Genomic DNA, 21,586 nt, shown 5'->3' with positions numbered 1-21,586 from the left:
CAACTCTAATCATGCTTGAATACATTCAATAAGAGGCCTAAATAAAGTCACGTCCACTTTATACAAATTAATAGAAATGTGGATACTAGTGGGTACTACCCAACTACCCTGCAGACCCCTGCATTAAAAAAAAAATGGCCGAATATTTGGCCGCCCCCATTCAAAAGTTCTGGATCCAGTACCTCCATCCTAAATTTTCTGAGTTGAAATAAATTTAACAAAATGATTAGACGATAACAATGTGTCAGACGAATGAACTAGATCTGAATCACTAGACAGATTTACAGTCAACATCTGCAATTGATAAATTCTAGACTATAGACAATTTAGAAAGACTAACTGCAGAATTATAGAGGAGGTTCCTAACCTTAAAAATCAGACGCTTTACGAAAATTCGAGTTATCACATGCAAAGACGGAATTCGAAATAGGATGAGAATGGTGATTAGGCCCCATGATAACCTTTCTGACCTTTATAAAATAATGCAAGATAAGACTGTGCAGTCAAATCACGAAATCCTCAGGGCTCAAAATATCTTTTTACAGGAAACTCTCACTACCAGCTACCAGGGATGAAAGACAATGCAGAAAAAATAATAAAGAAAAAACATTAAAAATAGTTTTCAAAAAGCTTATATTAAGCGTAGTTGTATCAATTAGTTTGGATCAGTCATGTATTTAAATTTGTTATAGATCTAGACTAACAATATTAAATCTGCTCGATTACAGATTTTTGTATATATTGTAGAGCGCAATTTCATGCTTTTAGCTTACCCAATACGCTATGATCCTATCACTTGACTGGACCAGTTGGGAAAATGGGGGGGGGGGGAGAAGAGAAAAAGAAAGGTGTATCTGAGTGATCGCTTTTTAAATGCATTTATTAAAAAAATGTGAACGACATGAATTCGAACTCGAGGGCTAAAGCTTCCTAAGCTTCCTCAAGCCAATACACTAACCACTCTGCCAGCGAATCGCTTATGAAAATAGGTTTTGTAGTTATCTATTGTAGGCTTCAAATTTTAAAACAGCGACCAACAATGTATCAAGGGGGGTTCAACTTATACCACCACACCAGTGAAATACAATTTCTTTTCCTTGTTCGAGACACCAAACAAATTAATTAATTACCAACAGTAGTGCCCCTAAGGATCAACAAACTAAGAGACATGTCAAAGTGAAGATACTTCTGTTATAAATAGTAAGATTAATAACAAACGAATATTCACATTTGACTAGAGTAACACCTTTAGTAAAATCACTAAACTTAGAAAGCCTTCAGTAGAGAAAACTCATAAGTAAAGTAACAATTATACATAAAACATCAAACCATAATTTTCAAATACAAAAACAAAACCTACTAAAATACTCATAAAGACACAAAGATAAAGGCACATTTCTCGTTCCATAGGCTAGGACAAATCTGTACACATGCTCCTTCTTCCCCAAAGTATGGAATAGGTTGATGAGCTTGCCAGGAAAACCAATGACTTGGCAGAATTTAAATCACTGGTTAAGATGCATGACTAGATTGACCTAGGAACACGCGTATGACGTATCTTCGTTTTTGAAGTAACGTCTGTATTTTATAAGATAAGTTATAAAGACATAGTATAATATAGTATAATAGTATAATTTCGCAACAAAACCGAAAAGTAGATTCTGCTTCGTGAGTACATGACCAATGCCAGAAAAAAGTGGATGGTTGCCTGGTCAGTCAGTCGCCTCGATGGTCTCGGATTCATACTAAAAACTTTAATTTGTGTTGTGTAAAAAGAGCATGCATTTCCCGATAATTCGATACCAAATATAACATTTTCTGATAAACAAACAAAAAAGTTATTGAAGTTTAATCATAACAGGATAGTGAAAAACAAATGAGCAAATGAATAATTCTATTGGAATAAGGAAAATAATTAGGGGAAAAAAGAGTTAAACATTGCAGTTTCAGCTATGTATCTTGTTTCCTAATGCAAACCACAAATACACAGTTCATATTTATTCCGTTTAATTGACTTCATAAAAATACATATTTTTAACATTCTTATAAGCTAAACATGACAACAGCTTTAAGTCTTTTGTGGGTCAATGCTTATAGTCATGCACGCACTCAATACACACAGATGATTGTGACGCCATGCTAGAACACGTTGATAGTTATATACGGCTTTACTCTGATTTGTCCATGTCTCTCTTCAGTTTGGCCAAGGCAATCAGGCGTTTGTCTCTCCATTGTCTTCTGGTGCCGATGTCTTCCACGGGCCCCGCCACCTTGGCGATGTCTTCTTGTATGAGGTCCAGCGTCGGGCCGTCCATGCGCTCCGGGGGTCCGAAGCTTTGCTGAATGCCAAGAATCATATCGGCATAGCGGTCTCTGTAACTATACATTCCTGGTAGATCAAAATGAAACATTTGTGTTGAGATATCTTTGAAAGGTCAAATAGACAAAGTATGAAGATCATATCAGCTATGTATTTCAGTAGATTTATAATTGGAGCGCACTTTTTAGCACTTTTAAAAATAAAATTTCGAAGTTCTTTCGCATAAATCAAGAACTAATTTTTTACAAAGCGTTTATCAACTCAATAGCCCTATATATGATCAACTCATTCTGTCCGCCTGTCTATCTATATGTCTGTCTGTCTGGTAAAAAGTTTGTACACGTTTTTCTCCCACACACGTTCTCGGATCAAATTGAAACTTTTGCACAATTTATTTACAGTTAATTATTCATTGGCATAGACATGACATGAATCAATAAAAAAAAAACACCAGATGGTCAATTAATTACTGTAAATTAATTATATTGTTGGGAACCAACAAGGGAAATTAATCCTTCAGTTTTCACAGATACGCTAAATATGCAGAGTTCCGTTCACTTAGATAACTGAACACGTTGTTTTTTTTCCACAACTATTCTCGGATCAAGTTGAAATTTTAAGCAATTATTTATTGTACCAAAAAGATCATGAATCAATTTTAAAAAATTAATTAATTAGCCTATTAATTCATTTCCTTAGATAAGCTTTTTTTTTAAAGGATGTTTTATATTTTTCTGTTTTTAATCAATTAGTTGGCAACAAGGCATCCATGACATTATTTAGTTTATTTATTTATTTCAAAATCTCCACCATTTTACTTTCTTACTTTTTTTTTGGGGGGGGGGGAGGGAATAGTTTCTTATATCCTCCACAGTTCTTCATATCGTTTTATCTTCTTTCTCTTTGTTACTGTACGAGTGTATATTATAGCTTAAAGAAAGTAAATTGGGATCTTAAAAATTGAAATTCTTGCCAAGAGCACATTTTACTGTGTTTAAAGTCTCTAAAATCACCTTTAATTTACATCTCTCATTAACACGCAATGTTGTTGTTTTTTTCTTTGTTTTTTTACAATTGTTGTCAGTTCACAAGACAGTGTTAATATGTAGGCCTAAATGAGAAAACTGGATATTATACCTTCGGCATTCAAGTAAGCGGTTTCAAAAGGTCCCATGAAGGCATAACGGACCCCCAGGCCTTGTGACATGATCAGGTCACAGTCTTGTGGACTCACAACACCATCCTGTCGACATAGTTATAGAAATATCAAGCAAAGGAATGCAAGCGGTTATCATATCCTTATTCCGATATAAGTTTCAAGGGAGATAAATAGTTTCAACATGTTTTTTCGCAGACGATTGCTAAAATTTAGTTGTCAAGGTTATTTCACGCCTCCCCCCCCCCCATTCCTAGAAACATTTAGGTCATTTGTGATAAAATATTCGAATTAAGGTCGACCTTGCAGATGAGTTGTCTTCATACAAATCTGCTTTTGTTTATAATATGTATAGGTCTTTTGATTCAAACTTTGCTCTTAGCTTATTCATACACACATCGGCCCAATGGAAGGATTAAAAATATACAAATATGTAGGTATACTGATATACAAAATAGATTTTTAATCTCCATAAACTAAATGCCTTTATTGTGTCTAATTCCTACCTCAAATTGTTATAACAGTGTATGCATAATTAATAATAATAATTAATGAGGAATGCAGTATTTCCTGTGGCTACGCAGCCCCAGTTGTGACCTACATATTTTACCACATTCAGGGCAAGCATAACCATTGTTCGCCAGTGGTCGATTAAGAGTTTCTTTTCTCCGTCTGCGTCTGTCCTCGGCAGTGGATTTTCTTTTGGTCTCCAATGTGTAGCCCGCGGCCTTTGTGAGTGACCTCCAGCTGTCTCGTTCTGAAGCCGATGCAGCCAGGTGCTCTCTTCTTTGTCTGCTAAGGCGTGGGGCATCTCTGTTACATCGATCACCTTTCAGCTCATTAAAAAAGACTGCTTTCGGCATACGTTCGTCCCCCATACGGTATACGTGCCCTGCCCAGCGTAACTGTCGGACCAAAAGAAGTCCCTCTATACTGTCCATACCGGCATTTGCAAAGACATCGCTGTTTGTAGTGCGGTCTTGCCACGTACGTCCACGATGGCGCGCAATCATCTTTGGTGGAAGAGTTCATCAAGTAGTCTTAGTTGCTTTCAGTATAGTAAACATGTTTCAGATCCAGAATTATCAAGAACTAAAATGGCTTCGAAAAATATGGATGACAAAAGTGGTCATCATAGAACCACGATGGACAAACTATATTAAAATGTAATAGGTTAGGAATGCCCATCTTTTTCGGCATAGGGTTAATACATATTTTTAGATTCGCTAGTTACCTGCCGCATCCTCACGAAAATCGTTGTCCAATGGAACTGAGCCTCTTCGGCTCCAGTATGCACAGTGGACAAAAACTTCCAAGAGCTGTATAGCACGACATCCGTCATGTCCCGCGGGTCGTAGATTAGGCATTACTGTAATAGGCCAATAAACTATCTGGCGTACCCGGATGAGTCTGTAACATTCCCCCATGATAGCGTACTGGATACGATTCAGAACAAATCCATCAACCTCCTTCTTGATGAGCACAGGAACCTGGCCCACTTCTTTCAGTAGGGCGAATGTCCGTTCTGTAACATCAGGGTCTGTCCAGCTCGCAGGGACCACCTCAGTAGCAGGAGCGTAAAACGGTGGGTTGGTCTGTATAGAATACAAGTAAAAAAGTGTTTCAAGAATAACCATCTCTTCTAATTATTTGAGACATTCTATTTATAAGCTAATGTGGACTAAGTGTTTTGAATTGTGTATTGTTAGTCACCTGCAACAAGTTGACAATAAGTGAGATGTTTCAATATTCATAGAATCTAAGGCTTGACTAATGTACTCTGGACAGATCTAATCATGACCAGATCACGAGTAGAAAACATATATTGTTACTGCTAGGCTTAGCAAATGCCTCGCGGAACAAAGGAAGGAATAAATTTAAAAAAAAACAGGTCAAGGTTCTGGAATTTTTTTTTCTTCCAAATATGTTGTAGATATGAAAACAAAAAAGTGTGTAGTGCTCATAGTTATGTACTTCTACGTTTCATGATGATATGTAATTTAGAAAACCAAATTAAATAACCAATATGTTTGTCTAGATAGAAAACCCGAGTCTAAGTTTAATTAAAATTTCTCCAAAATCTTTTAGTTAGACAAGACTGACGTCATTGTAAAGAGTCAAATTATACTTTGATTCTTTGGATTGTAAATAAGCTCTATCCTCGGGCAAAACAAAACAAAAATAAAACAAGCATAATATAAAAATGACAAAGCTTATATAATTACGATACTTAAATATCTCTCAAGATTTTCTACCTTTGCATATATATATATGGCTTTTTTTGTGACGGTAAGCACCGGTATGGCGTACCGGCACGTATTTTGAATTTAAAAAAATACATTTCTTGTATTATATTATTAATTTTCAGTAGTTAAAAGTGGAAGTGGGAGAAATGACGTGGGAGAAATGACGTGTACAAGATTTGCACTAGAGAGACAGACATACACAGTGAGTTGATATAAGTTTAAAAAAAAAAAAACTCGCTAACTAGGGCTTTTCTTTTTCCTACTATTATCTAATTTTAAATGATGGGGTGTATGTAACAGCCTGAGGTATACGTTCTTTTATGGATCTGGCAATAACCCACAGCGGTGCAGAATTTAATGTTGTAAGCTCTTCCGTTTAGTGCGCAAACTAACTTCAGTATGAAGGAAGCATTAGACTTGAACTTTTATGAGTTACAACTTCGTTGAAAACAAATGAGCAACTGCCAAGCATTGAGATAGTGTAAAGTGTAACGGATGCATGTGTAATAAGATGTACTTGGAGTATTTCTAGCTACTTTAATAATACTAGATGCGTGCATACCTTGTAGAATGTATTACAGCTGCAAGTTCACGTCACGTATATAGAACAGGTACCAACAGGAAGGTTCAATAACTAAGTTCACTCCAGATGAACAATATAAACAATTTCTAATACAGAATGGACCACAGTCGAGTCCGTCACTAACAATGATGTTAACCCCTTGAAAGTCTAGCAGCAACTGATCTTTAAAAGTCTATCCTAATCTCTAAACCCAAAGTCTATGTCGTCACTATAAAATATACGTTCACTGTCGGTCTAATAAAGTGCGCAACTCAACTAACTAAACTAGCTATCCAACAAAAGGTTATAGCACAGTTTTTTTTTATTTAAGTTGGCAACAGTCAAGTTCAACGTAGCGTCCTTGACATTTAGTTCATGGTGAAAATCCCCAACAACATTTTGTCTTGGTACACTGTTTTCAATCAACCTAATCTACTTCTTTATGACAAGCATTAAAAAATCCGCAATATCCACACTATTCATCGATATTGCAGTACCACTATCGGATAACTTAAAAAAAAAACAAAAAAAAAATAACGAAAATGTCAAAGGAACAATATATGAAAACCTTAGCTTGGTGATTACACGACTGTGGAAATTGATTAAAATTATTTCAATAATGTGGGGTAGGGACAGCTGACCTCGTAGACATCTTCGTAACCCTAAACTTTCCTAGGAAGATTCTCATTAACTGCCGGAGGTTAGTACTTCAGCAGACGGTTTAATAGCCAAAATAGTTGAGCCGAAGGTTTTTAGAATTTTATGCTTGCAAGCCAGGTAGAAAAAAAAAAAAGCTCAGTCTGTAAGAAGTCCAAGTCAATGTCTTTATAAAACACTGCTATTTTCAATGTGTCGGACACTCGGGGCGCACGGAGTCACTAGAATACATGGCCGAAGGCCGAGCACACATATAGTTAACCAAGCTAACCGTGAAGGACTTTTATTAGTGTAACGGTCACTTGAGGAACGGCGCATGGATTATCGACAGGGACGTGGAAGCTCTTTTTCAACTCCGCACCGTGCAATGGAAAAGCTCTCGAATTCCCCTTTACACCCCCACAGGAGTTTTGTTTTGCTATTCATTTAGCCTAACCACTTCCTCTAGGGATCGTTTCCACCCGAATGCCACTTTGATGCAGAATAGCGTACCCGGGCTTCTGCAGACCTTCCATATCAGTAGACACTCTCAAGAGGAGACTACAATCAATTTTGTTTTTCTTTTAACGAATCTCGATCCTGGCAGCGCCAGAGATATTGAAACACGTTTAAAATACTCATAGTGCTGCAACATAAACAACAACTAAGAGAACTACTTATAACAATAATAGTAATAACAGTAGATTTTAATGGGCTGATCGCTGATTATTGATTATAAAGAAAGAAAAAAAGCAGATACCATTATTGACATCGCCGTACTGTCTCATAATTTTTTAAGAAAAACTAAGTTGGAAAAACAACGAAAATATGGGAACCTAAGCTTGGAGATTAAGCGTTTATGAAAGTTATCTAAAATAACAATATACCCCATTGTTATATTAACCGAGGGGGATAACTACAACTGACCTCACAAGTACCTTCAAGACCCTTGACATTCCTAGGAACATTCTCGTTACCTGTCAGAGAGCGGTACTGCTGCAGACCTGCCACATCACCAGAAAATTCCTCAGCAGACAATGGTAAAGGGACTACAATGAATTTTGTTTCTCTTTAACGAAACTCGACCCTGGCAGTGCCAGAGAATGACTACTCGTTCGTTTCTAAAATAGTAATAATAATAATGGCTCTTGTATCACAGTGCTCAATTCATCACAAACACAAAAAAAAAAAACAATACCTGATTCCGTCAATGCATAAACACATGCATACCTTCTACCATCAAATCAATACAGCTTGCTGCATTGGATTTTTTTTTTGGTAATAAACACTCAAGTTGGACATAGCCTACAAACTTTGAAATATTCTATTGTTGTTTTGTACCGGATGTGAAACAATGAAACGGTTCTTGTGTTTCAGCCCCTCGGAGATAGCAGACGGCAAGAGCGCACTGGTGGAAGAGGACATGATCGTCTGCGCATCGATTAGTGAATCCACTTCTCTCCAAACTTTGCGCTTCAGCTCCAAGATCTCTGGGACGCATTCCTGCAACATGAAACAGTATTCCAATAATCGTATTTAAGTACGTCTACAAGCAATTCAACTAACAATAAGCTGATATAGGCTAGGAATATTTTAGTGTTTTATTTTTACACACATTTTACTTCTTTTCAAATTATTCGGGATCTTAGGATTAGTTCAAATAGTAATTTTGAAAGTTCTAATGGTTCAGGGTTCATGCATGTTTGCAAAATGTTTGACATGTTCCTTCAGAGTTGAAGATAATCTACTTCCTAGTCCAAACTTCCCGCAGGACGATGAGGGATGGCAGTGGGCAGGGTAAGAAGCCAGGACCATGGAGATGAGCGAACGATCTTGTAGCCTGAGCAGGGACAGAGTTACTACAATGCAAGACTTTGTAGCTGCACTGAGCCTCGGTCTTGAAGAGTATCCTCTACATTTCACACTGAGCCTCGGCCTTGAAGAGTATCCTCTACATTTCACACTGAGCCTCGGCCTTGAAGAGTATCCTCTACAATTCACACTGAGCCTCGGCCTTGAAGAGTATCCTCTACATTTCACACTGAGCCTCGGCCTTAAAGCGTGCCCTCTACATTTCACAATGACCCTCGCACTTGAAGAATGTCCTCTACATTTCAAACTGGGCCTCGGCCTTGAAGAGTGTTCTCTACATTTCATACTGATCCTTGGCCTTGAACAGTGTCCTCCACATTCCGAAAATGTAGCTTTTGTAACAAACTATTCATTTAAAATATAAGAAAATTAGAAAAATGAGATTAAATATACAAGTGCTTTATTTGTTTCTTCATAAATATTAAATGCTTTTAGATTAATTCATCTAATTCATATTATTAATTAAGTTCATTTATATCGAAGCTTCATGACGGCGTCTGCAGTTTATTATAATACCTCTATTCAAGTCACAACTTCACGAAGGGGGGAGGGGGAATTCTGGAACCTTGACAGCGATTTCAAAAACAGCTCTAACGATTCTCCTAGAAACTTAACAATATCGCTGAGAAAAACTAGCGTAGTCAGTCGTAGTGTACCGATAACTGAGTTGTTTATTAAGTTTATGTAATTGATTGATAGATTAATTTAGCTTTGCTTAAAAGTAGATCTACATCTAGAATAGATCTTAATTTTAAACCAGAAGTTTAGGTATATCTAGATCTAGATCTAAATAATGAAGTTAATAATAAATAATCGCACATTTACAGAATTGTAGCTTTATGTCAGTGGCTAACGTGGTTGGGATATCGAGCTGACGGTGCAGAAGTACGAGTTTGATACCCGGCTTGAGTAAAGATTTTTTATTTTTTTTTTTAATTTTATTTTATTTTAAGTTGTGTAATGGAGGTATTGTCTATTTAAAAAGTATTTTTGAATGCTTTTCTTGTTTTTTAAATATGATTAGCTCCACATAATTTGAAAACTATCTGGAACTAGGATTCTAAGTTTTATTAATCAAATACTTTGTTAACATCTGGATCATGCGCGTCACCAAGACTAGCTTTTTTATTTTCCTAACTGTAGGGTCTGTGAGGGGACCCATAACGTCAATCTCTTCTTCTTAAATGTCTATCATGACTCACGTAGTTTGAACCATTTTAATATATTCTTGAGTTATACTGATATTGGAGGCAGAAGAATAAAGCAGAATTTTTGTACTAGTCTTATCAAGTTTTTGTATTCTCTAAGGCAATACATACCACTACCCTTCCCCTTTATTACCATAGGTGTATTTTATATTTATTTTACTTAGGTAGTCTCTCAATCTTCTTGCATGGATTTCCACCTTTTGTTTTTATAATTGTTAAAAGAATTTTTAAATTTTCCGTGCAACTGTCGCATTTTAAAAGTGAGCTGGTACAATTACATTTGTAGACATTCGAGAGGAAAGGGAGATGTCTTGGGAGTCGATTTTCAAACTCGGCTAGAATTAAATTTCGAGCTAAAAATTCTGAGCCGCCGTCTGAATTCAAACATGAGAACCTTAATTCAACTACTAAAAAGTATAAATTATTTTTAAGATAAAATGTAAATCAGATACGTTTATGAACACCCACATATTGAAGGGAGATGAGACAGTCTCATTTAGTAAGGACTATCATATAGACAAGTAAAATGTCGGATCCTGTCACGTCTCGGAGACGCGGTGGCTGAGCGGTAAAGCGCTTGGCTTCAGAACCGGGGCCCAGTGTTCAAAACCTGGTGAAGACTGGGATTTTGAATTTCAGGATCTTTGGGCGCATCTGAGTCCACCCAGCTCTAATAGGTACCTGACATTAGTTAGGGATAAGTAAAGGTAGTTGGTCGTTGTACTGGTCACATGACACCCTTGTTAACCATAGACCACAGAAACATCTGCCGTATAGACCACAGAAACATCTGCCGTATAGACCACAGAAACATCTGCCGTATAGACCACAAGGTATGAAAGCGGAACTTTACTTATTTTTATCACGTCTCAGAATTAAAACCGTTAAACTAGCGTGAAGAATCTAGTAAATGAACTCACTTGAATGAAGAAAGATCCCAGAATGCACTCTTTTAAGTCGCTGGTGGTCGTGATGTTCTCGAACTGCTGCTCTTTTGTCAGCTTCCCTCGAAGTAGTCCCTGACTTTCCAGGGCAACCAGCTGCTTCCAGATGTCTTTCTTGGCGGCTTCAAGCTGGGATTGCTCAATGTCAAAGACGACAACTTTGTAGCCCGCGCTCACAAAGAGCATAGTAAAGCTACGTCCAATCAGACCACTTGGTGCAAGAGAAGAGAGAGATGTTAATACAAGAAAACTAGCAAATTAAATACATATTAAAATCAACTATAGTTACCTGTGGCATTTTATATTTTAAGATATGATCTTTTCCCTTTGCAAGATTTCATCTGGCTAAACAGAATCTTTGTTTTGTGCAGTTAAAAGAATAAGAGGCTGCAGCAGCATCAACCGTTTCCCAGCTCCTGGTGTGTTCATCCTCTGAAATCAAGGACCCCTCTTTTGTGCTTGCCCACTATGTAGGCTTATCCTATGCTTTTTATTTTCTCCAACTGTTAATTCCACTAATAAAGCTTTTCATTTCCTGCAGATCCCCTCCCCCCCCCAGGAGCCATACAGTATGCACTGTGGAAGCAGACCCTGTGGTATTCGAAATGGCATACTTTGCTATACTTTCTCCCTTGTGGATACTAGAAGAATAACACCAGAACTATGGTTACCAAGAAGACATCTAGATGGTGACCAGGCAGTGAGACTGGTGCTACAAACAAACGTCTTGAAATATCTATTTCTTTAAATTATAATGCTAAAGAAATGAAATAAAAACTTCTTATTTAAATATAATAATGTTTTGATAGCTTTTTTTTTTAAGTCTGTTTCTAAGTTCCAATTTCGCCTCTTCATTAGTGAGATGTGCAAATAAGTAAAGTTCCCCTTTCAGACCTTGCGATCTATAGGGCAGATGATGTTCAGGTCATCTGTTTCTTTGGCCAACGGTTAACGAGCAGGGTGTCATGTAGCCAGCACAACGACCAACCTTTACTTTCCCCAACTTATGTCAGGTACCCATTAGAGCTGGGTGGACTCAGGGGCGCCCCAAAATCACAGAAATTAAAAATCAGTCTTTACCGAGATTCGAACCCAGGTCCCCAGATTCGGAAGCCAAGCGCTTAACCACTCAGCCACCGCGCCCCTCGAGATGTGCAAATAAGGATAAATAAAGTGCGCCAACTCACACGGTCTCGAGGCTGAAGGGGCCTTTGCAAATTATTTTTTTTTACAGATCTGAATCTCAAGTCGGTCAGACCTCTCCTCAAGTCTACTCACCTAGACCAACTCATTTTATAACGTAAGGTTAAGTAGCCCCCGTGACAGAGTTGAACAAAAGTTAAGGCCTTCCAACTTATTCGACACATGCTCAATGGGTTTTACTAACGAACTCACCTGCCAATGACACCAATCTTCTGGCTACTCATTTTGACTGCTCGTCTGGCTTGGATAGTCCAACGTCTCTATCCTTTGCTTGAGTGTGTTCCCTGCAAAGTAATATGCAACTGGTAGAGTTAAGATGACACGACTTTCTTCCCGTGCCGACCTGTGTGACCCTGGCCTGGGTTGACAAAGTGGGTCAGTTCTGCTGATAATAAGCGTGTTGTGTCCGAGAATCATAACTAGAACAGACAGTGTGCTAACGTTTCACTATGTATGGTCTTTCATGGTCATAAATTATATCACGTCCTTTGACGAATTGTACTATTTAAAATTCAACAATTGTACTTTAAAAAAAAACTTTAATCAATGCTTCTATAAAAGATGTGTACAAAATGCTATTATGTATAATATAATTTGGTGTTTCCCAAACTTTTTCCTTAACAGAACACTTCGCACATTCTGAGTATTTAGCGGAACACTTTGCTTATTTTTTCAGAGAGATTAATTCACGTGGTGAAGTACTCATTAATTATTCCAGTAGTTCGTGAAACACCTTTGGTTCCGCGGAACACAGTTAGGGAAACACTGCTATAACCATTACAATATAGAGCTGAAATCTTTATTACTTTTCAAACTAGTCAAGTTGGTAATGTCATGCTACACTCTGAAATCCTCGATTGTGAAAGACTGCGAGCGATAAAATGTTACGATGTTCGAATCCCGACATCCTTTTTGCACTGTATAAGGCCAATGGATATTGTGGTACTATTTCCTGATAATTGATCAGTACGATTTATGTTTTGACAGAGTTTGATGTTGCATTCTGGTTTTGATCAATTTTCAAATATGGATTGGTAACGATAATGTTAATACAAGCACCGTTTTGTCAGTCAAAATAGGCCTATCCCTTTATAGGCCCTAATATGGGATCAGTAAACTCGAGAACCTCTAGTATTTGTAATAAGGGCATTATTCTTATTGATCACATTGTGTAGAAAGACAAATGTTGGCGTATTAATTTTGCAACTTGGTTATGTCAACCTAGTTAGGCGACCTAGTTAGGCGACCTAGTTCGGCAGATTCTAATAAGGCTGAACATCCTGCCATTATGTGTTTAATTGACTCACCCACATTTTCACATTTTGTTTCAGCATTGGTCAACAAAACTGAGTTTTAGGATATGCTTCCTTATAATTAATATTATTATGTTAGAAACGAATGAGTATTCATTCTCTGGCGCTGTCGTTAAAGGGAAACAAAATTTATTGTAGTCCCTTTATCAGTTTCCACTTAGGAATTTTCTGGTGATGTGGGAGGTCTGCAATATTTCCGCCCTCGGACAGGCAACGAGAATGTTCCTGGAAATGTTTAGGGCAGTTTAGGGCCTTGAAGGTATCTGTGAGGTTCGTTGTTATTTTATCCTCGGTTGATATAACAATTAATAATAATAATAATATTTACAAAATAGAAAAAGAATGGAGAACGGATGGTTGCCTGGTCGTGCGGTTTGCGCGCTGGACTGTCGTTCGAATTTATCGATGATCGAGGGTTCAAATCCTGCCCGCTCCCATCCCCGTCGTCCTGCGGGAGGTTTGAACTAGGAAGTAAACTATCTTCAACTCTGAAGGAACATCCGAAACATGTAAAACAAACAAACAAGATTATTTTTAACTTTTAGCATTTATCTAATAATAATGAGATGATCCATTGTCGCATCACTAAGGAGGAGAGAGATACATGAGAAGAACATATGGACAGCCGAGGAGATCTTTCTAAAAATAAAATCAGGAAAAATAATCAAAACATTAAATAGATTCCAATAAATGTAAAGACATTAAATTTATTGATTTTTTTTTTGGAACCTGATATTTGTTACTGAAGTAAAGAAACTTTAAAGCTATTTGAGAAGTGATGAATAATATACTAGAAAGACAGAAAGTCATAAGTGATCCACAGTTTTTTTTCCTTGTTTAAGGCTTCTCCGCTTGTTGCGTAGGGCGTATCGTGCTTGCTCTTACTTTTGCTTACGTCTTGGTCGTGTCTTAACTTAATATCGAACAAGGCGTAATGTATTACGTACAGCTTATCTTTGGTTTTTGGCTCATGACATATCCTCTTCCTGCTCACGACATATCCTCTTCCTGCTCACGACATATACTCTTCCTGCTCACGACATATCCTCTTCCTGCTCACGACATATCCTCTTCCTGCTCACGACATATCCTCTTCCTGCTAACGACATATCCTCTTCCTGCTCACGACTTATCCTCCTCTTCTTGATTTCGTTTCTTTTTTGTTTGGTTGACATGTTTTGGATCTTCCTTCAGACTTGAAGGTAATTTACCTCCTGGTCCATATCTCCCGCAGAACGAAGGGGGTGGCAGCAGGCATGGTATGAACCCGGGACCATCGAGAAGTCCGAACAGTCCATCGTGCACACCGCAAGACCAGGCAGCCATCCATTTTTCAACGATCCCCGAAGCCTAGAGTTACGGCGGAAAATGGTTTCATAACCTAGATATTTTACCAATACATCTACGACATGGGTTGATGAAATATATAAATAAATAAATATCAAAATGACGCCTCTTATTCCACTTATCTTGAAATAGCATCTAACTGGTATTAGAGGTTAGTCATCGTGCTGGCCACCAGACATCCTCGTAATGATTGGCAAGTAAAACAAACAGGCTAAAAATTGTTGTGGACTGCTGGGTATGTTAGGAAAAGATAACATTTTGTTTTGGTCTTTAATTATATTACATCTTAGTAATTGTTAGTAATGTATAGACGCCTAAAACTGTGGTTATGGGCAGACACTGATGTGTGAATCACATTTGAAACACGGGTATTGCAAGTCATTGACATTATTTAGGGAAAAGTAAGGCGTTTTTTTTTTGTTGTGTTTTAACCACAAGCCTCTCTTGGCTAACTTTCCCCCCCCCTGGTTACGATCATAGAATTTGGTGAATAGTTATCCTTCAAATATTTTTATTGAAAAAAGAAAGGGGGATGGAGGAACTCAAAACCTTTCAGTTACTCTTATGTCATTGACTTAGCTTTGCTTTGCTTTTTTATTTTAACTTCAAAACCACCTGAAAATTGGGGGGGGGGGGAGGGGGTAAATTCAAACCGCCCTTTGGATACGCTGATGGAATTTGATGATTGTAGTTTGCTTCCGTTAAACTCCCCCCCCCCCCCCCTTTTTAAGTTTGCTTTATTTATTTATTTTTTTGAAGAGGGGGGGGGTTAACACCAAAGATTTTATTGGCAACGCAGGGTCAAGGGATGATTTAAAATTAAAATGTTCCTACTACAAAAAAAAAAAATTTAAGCGAAACAAAGAAAATCCCCCTTGGGGGAAATTTCATTTCGGAGGAATTTTGAACGTTTCAACCCAGAAACCTCCCCCCTCCCCTGGCTACGCCCATGGCTTTTTGCCGCGTCATAGCTCATAGTTCAGGTCTATGACAACTGGTTTCGCATAAGATCGTATTAACAACGTTTCATCCTTTTGTTTCGGATCAAGTCTCATTCTGAAATCGGGCATCATTGACACACGTGAAGAGAATCGCGTTTGCTATCAAATTATGCAATATTAGGGAAGTGTTTTACTTCAGTAGAGTTAAAGTTCAAATGCCAGCTAATCTCACTAATATCGACATGAGAAACGTTTAAAAAAAATATAAGACTACCATCTTGGGTCAACAAGTTTAGAACCTCTGTCCAAGAGGATCACATTTAGGAAGTTGATATATTTCTTCACAATGCGTCAACCAATGAGGAATGATTCCCTCCGGATACACGAGTTTTATTTCCAAAGAAATATATTAGCACAGCATTGAGCTGAATATTTGATTGATGAGACATTTTATTGACAGTTCCAAAAAATAAGGGAAAATACTGAGATTTATAAACGTATTCAATCATTATTTCTTTACATAAAACGTGCGTAAATAAAAAGTTCAATACTGGTTTTTAATTCTGAACAAGACTTTGAAACTGAGAAATACTGGTTTTAATTCTGAACAAGACTTTGAAACTGAGCAATACTGGTTTTAATTCTGAACAAGACTTTGAAACTGAGAAATACTGGTTTTAATTCTGAACAAGACTTTGAAACTGAGCAATACTAGCTTTAGTAGTGAACTGGACTTTGAAACTGAGAAACTAGTAGTCTAAGAAACTATGAGTGTCAAGTCTAGTACAGTACTATTTTGTGTTTGTTTCGTGTCTTTTGCAACATGTTCTTTGGATCCAAATAGACCAATAGCTGATCAGTGTCTTGGAGTCTGTGGTCAAGTATTTTCAATGCCCTGTTCCTGTGCCGCCACGTGTGTACTGTACAAGAACTGCTGTGAAAACATGGCCAATCACTGTCCACACGTTGTGGAAGAAGGCCAAATACTTTACGCCCGACAATTGACGTCCGAAATCGTTTGCGAAGAGTACGGTTATTTCGTCATAACTTCCTGTCCCGCTAATTTTTCAAACAGTTCATTAGAGGACAGTGCTGTTCGCGCAGAAAGCCAAACAACGGAAGCTACAACATTACTTTCAGCCACGTCTGTAAGTGTCAATGTATCGAATGGATCGCCTATTCTTTTTCGGCTTGCTGAGCTGTTCGCCGCTCGACCAGTCCAAGACACCATTACGGGAATTCTCTACAAAGACATGGACACTTTTTACTGCAATACGCTTCGGGATAGTAATTTCACTCTCTGGAAAGTGTTTATCGTTTCGGACCATCCTGAATTTATGACCAAAGTCTCGGAAATTCTGAACTATTTAACGAAGAGCCCTGTTGTCTATATGCCACCTTACGAGTTTGTTGACAAAGAAGAGGGTAATGTGTGTTTCAATGAAGCGATTTCTCAATGTAAGATAAAAATGGAGCTTCAGCACATGTGTGATAGTTTTATATCCTACGTGACCCACAACAACACGTACTACAGAAACAAATACTGTTTTAAATGCAACATTGTCCAAAACTTGACTTTTACGCCAGTCTATGCTTTTAAGATGAGCCGCTTCGCGTTCTCGTTGACCTTTGAGGTCAGCGACAAAGACAAGTATGACATTAAATACGTAGAGGCGCCAGGGAACCATGACAAACTTATCTGGAAGTCGGTCACTTGCCGTGTGGAAGATGACCCAGCCTTGTCCAGGGACGTTGGCTGCGAGTTCACGAAATGCGCCCCACCGCGGGTGCTTCGCTACGACAGGGAATGTTGGACCGTGAAGAGAATTGAAATCGGTGTTGGGAGCGAAGTTCTGCTCAAGTCGAAAGAGGAAGAAGATATTTACTCGAAATACTTTGCGTGTGCTTTTGAAACTATATTTCGGCACGATGTGGTCTCCACGTCAAAGCCCTCCTATGCCTTCTATCCTGGCTCGAAGCGTTACATAATATCATCAACCATATTTTTTTATGTGAAAGATATGGACGTATTTAAGCAATCACCAAATATTTTATTAAAAATCGCAATCATCGGACGAACTTTTGCTAAATACAAAAATGTGCTTTTTCGGAAATCCGAAAGTAGGGATCCTGATTTCCAAGTTGATTTAATACATAAAATGTTTGTGTCGGCTAAAATTACCGACTCTACGTATTTTAAGAAGATGCTACAAAAGGGACCATTTGAAACTACTCTGACTGTGTGCTATTTCTTTGAAGGTTTTAGTGATCATGTGACCTGCTGGGAGGAGCCAATCTATTTGTCCAATTATGAACTCCCAAACAATATTTCAAAGACGTCCTGTTTTCATGCTTTAAGCAGAGCTGCTGACATCGTAATATCTTCCTACATTCAGCTGGCTATTGTTGTAGTTGAGGTACTTCTTGACCTCAACAAAAAAATGTAAATCCCTTTACTAAACTTTTCAAATCTGTACACATTACATCTATACCACAGAAGGGCATCGTTCGAATTATAAATTGACTTCCTCAAACTTCCTAAGCCAACACAAAGCTATGCGGATTCATTTTTATGAATATTTTCTGTTACTACAGTGAAATAATTATAGTAGAGAATTGAACATAAGAATTAATCAACAGAGACTTCATGCTGATAAAAAGTAGACATTGAAAGCCATCATTTTATTACGTCATATCCTTTCAAGTACTTTTCACAAAATCATTCACAACAAATAATGACGTAATAAAAACATATTAGCACATCCTTAGACTCTCTAAACTAAATAACATCCGAAACAAACAGGGGCGGACTGGGTGTTAAAATCAGCCCTGGCATACAGGCCCACAAATATGTCATTTGAGGTAAATCTATTGGCACATGCACTTATAATATATAACTTTAAATCGTGCAACTCAAACTTAAAGCATGAATAAAAACGAGGTATTCTGTAATGTTTTGTTTTTCTTTGTATAGGAAGACTCAGAAGCTATAGAAAATCTCAATGTATACCGAGAAATCTAAAGTACAATGGCAACCTTAAGTATTTGAATTGAATACTGCATTACATGATTTTGAAACTATTTGATATTAATGAAATAATAAAGTATAACACTTGAAAAGTAAGCACTTTACTTTGCACTTTACACAATAACATCAGCATTCACGGCATTAGAAGATCCTTTATCAACAAATGTACTAGCGAACAGACCATTTATGATTGTGACCAAATTAATTTCTTTTAGAGCGTCTTTACCTACAGCCTTCAATCTGAACACTTACAGGTGATCTTGTCATTACCTACAGCCTTCAATCTGAACACTTACAGGTGATCTTGTGTCATATTGATTTTTCACCTTTTTTTTTGTTTACACATTTTAACGTGTAAACTGTTTTTCACAAGCAACAAATTGTATGCCATGATGATAATTACAAAACATGCCCCAGTCAATTAATTGTACCTCTTTAAAATTCAGTAACAACCGAAAGGACAGTTAATTAACAGGACACACACTTTGCTATCACCTTTGTATCACCATCGTCCATTGTTTCTTAGACTTTGAGTCGACGTCAACTGCATTAGATTCAAAAGACACGACTGTTTTTGTGATCCAATGTAGAGCCACTTACTCGTTCAAAGGCATCGGAAGTTGAAGATGTACATTTATATTCAGGAATTCGAGAGTTAAATTCTGCATCTTTGTGGATATGCGTTAGCAGTGGCGTAGCTAGGGTGGGGGAGGAAGGGGGAGAATTCGAAAATCCCCCCGGGCCCCCACTTGAGGGGGGGGGCAAATGAGTGTTTTTTTTTACATTAATTATTAAATATTACGCAACATGCAAGGGCCCCCATAGAGGTCAAGCCCCCCCCCGGTTCGGAAACCAAGCGCTTTACCGCTCAGCCACCGTGTCACAGCATTGAGTATTTCTTTTTATTTATTTATTTTTTTTGACTTGAAAAATTGCAAACTTATTTGTCTTCTTTCCTGGTATCTGATACCAAGCATTTTTCTGTAGCATTTACTCTCTAAGGCTTGAGTTCTTCTTTGAGCTTCCATGTCCAACGTTAACAGTCATTAACGACTACGAAGACTACTAATTCAGTTTTAATTTTTTTGAAATTTTCACGAATTTTCACAGTTTGTTTTGACATTGGATGCTAAACTTAAAGGAGTTTTAAGTTCATAAGTTGAAGTTCAAGGCTGTTACTCAAAGTTCTTGAAAATCTGTGTTGTTTTTTTATATTATATCAACTCACTTTGTCTGTCTGCATCAAATTTTGTACACCTTATTTCTGCAGCATCTATTGTCGGTTCAATTTGTAATCTACACTTTACTTTATTTATTGTACCTAACAAAAAATGAATCAATAAAAAAAACAAGGTTACAAAGACAGTTTGTATGGAAACACAAACTCAAAATCGGACCCCGAAGTGGTCTACCCAGGCAGGTAATAAGGCAGGTTTCAATATTTTCAGATCGAAAATCAGAATGAAGTTATATCAAAGACAAATGACAGAGAAGAATGGAGAAAGAAAGTTTACAGATCTTTTGTGGTGTCCCAGCTGCCCAGCAGACCAAAGGAAATGTGAACGTGAATGTGAAGTTAGATGTGAACGTGGTCTAACTGATGTCTTTTAAGGAAAATCTAATTATCTAATTGTTTTGTATAGGGTCAATCTCTTATTCCTCAAGAAAAAAAATATTTTAGCAAATGTTTTTTTTCTTTTTGAGAGAATGGTGCGGCATTGCAGTTCACACGATAATATCTAAACGAGACGGACGGACGGACAGACATTTTTCACAAAACTAATAGCGTCTTTTCCCCTTTTAGGGGCCGCTAAAAATGGTTGTTTATAAAATGTTTTACATGTTTCGGATATTCCCTCAAGTTGAAGATACTTCCTAGTCCAAACCTCAAGCTGGGCGATGGGGAACAGCAGTGGGCAGGGTATGAACCCGGGCCCATTGAGACGACAGTCTAGCTCACATATCACACGACCACTGGCGGATCCAGGGGGGGGGGCGGTAGGGGCGATCGCCCCCCCCCACTCGGTCGACCCCCCCCCCAAGGGGGGGGGGGGCGGACGAACTTTAGTATAGGATTCACACAATTTGTATACGAATTTATTACTTATGTTAAAAATATATACTAATTATTTATATTTCAACCTATTTTTAGTTTATTTCGCCCCCCCCCTCTAGTATGTTGGCCGATTTGGTGGGGTCGGGAGGGGGCGATGGTATCAATCCCGCCCCCCCTACACTTTCGAGTGGGGGGGGGCGGTCCAATTTATTGGTAGAAATCACAGCCTGCTAACAAATCAATTAAATATCTATATCCTTGTAACTTGTTATTGATATTTTAACCGATCTTTATATTATGTCGTTCCCTGTTTGCCGATTGGTGGGGGGGGGGGGACGAATACCTCTTCTGCCCTTCCCACCTTAACCCTTTGAGTGGGGGGGGCGGTCCGTTTTTATGGAGAAATCATAGTTTGTGAACAAAATTAGTTGAATTAATATATACATTTTATATTATGTTTCTCCCTTTCTGGTATTTTGGCCGATTCGGTGGGGTGAAGGGGGGGGGCGATTGCATGTACTGTCCTCCCCACTCTAGTCCTCTGAGTGCTGGGGGGGGGCGATCCTATTTTTGTGGAGAATCATAGTTTGTGAATAAAATTAGTTGAATATCTATATAATATAAACTACGTATTGATATGTGACCCATTGTATATATGTCGTACCACACTCTAATCTCAAATTGTATCATTAGTAAATTTAAATGAAAAAGGGTTGTACCAGGTGGGAGGGGCGATACATGCAATCGCATTTCC

General features: G+C 37.9%; 1 protein-coding gene and 1 long non-coding RNA gene across 2 annotated transcripts; one reads left to right on the top strand and one right to left on the bottom strand.

Moving 5' to 3' along the window:
* Nucleotides 1-1,990: 1,990 nt before the first annotated feature.
* On the bottom strand, nt 1,991-12,515 carry LOC106073430 (lambda-crystallin homolog). Its single transcript, XM_013233979.2, has 6 exons — nt 12,340-12,515; nt 10,921-11,155; nt 8,262-8,423; nt 4,877-5,071; nt 3,458-3,563; nt 1,991-2,389 (listed from the first exon to the last, which is right to left on the bottom strand). The coding sequence occupies exons 1-6, from the start codon at nt 12,369-12,371 to the stop codon at nt 2,169-2,171; spliced, it is 951 nt and encodes a 316-aa protein (XP_013089433.1). The 5' UTR covers nt 12,372-12,515; the 3' UTR covers nt 1,991-2,168.
* Nucleotides 3,772-11,696, top strand: LOC129926829 (uncharacterized). The gene is made up of 3 exons (XR_008778582.1): nt 3,772-3,909; nt 5,845-5,924; nt 11,486-11,696. It is a non-coding gene; the product is annotated as an uncharacterized LOC129926829 (long non-coding RNA).
* Nucleotides 12,516-21,586: the final 9,071 nt, after the last annotated feature.

Source organism: Biomphalaria glabrata, chromosome 6, assembly GCF_947242115.1.
Source record: "Biomphalaria glabrata chromosome 6, xgBioGlab47.1, whole genome shotgun sequence".
Classification (NCBI taxonomy): domain Eukaryota; kingdom Metazoa; phylum Mollusca; class Gastropoda; family Planorbidae; genus Biomphalaria; species Biomphalaria glabrata.
The sequence above is the reverse complement of the archived record's forward strand: the minus strand, read 5'-3'. Positions and strand labels throughout refer to the sequence as shown.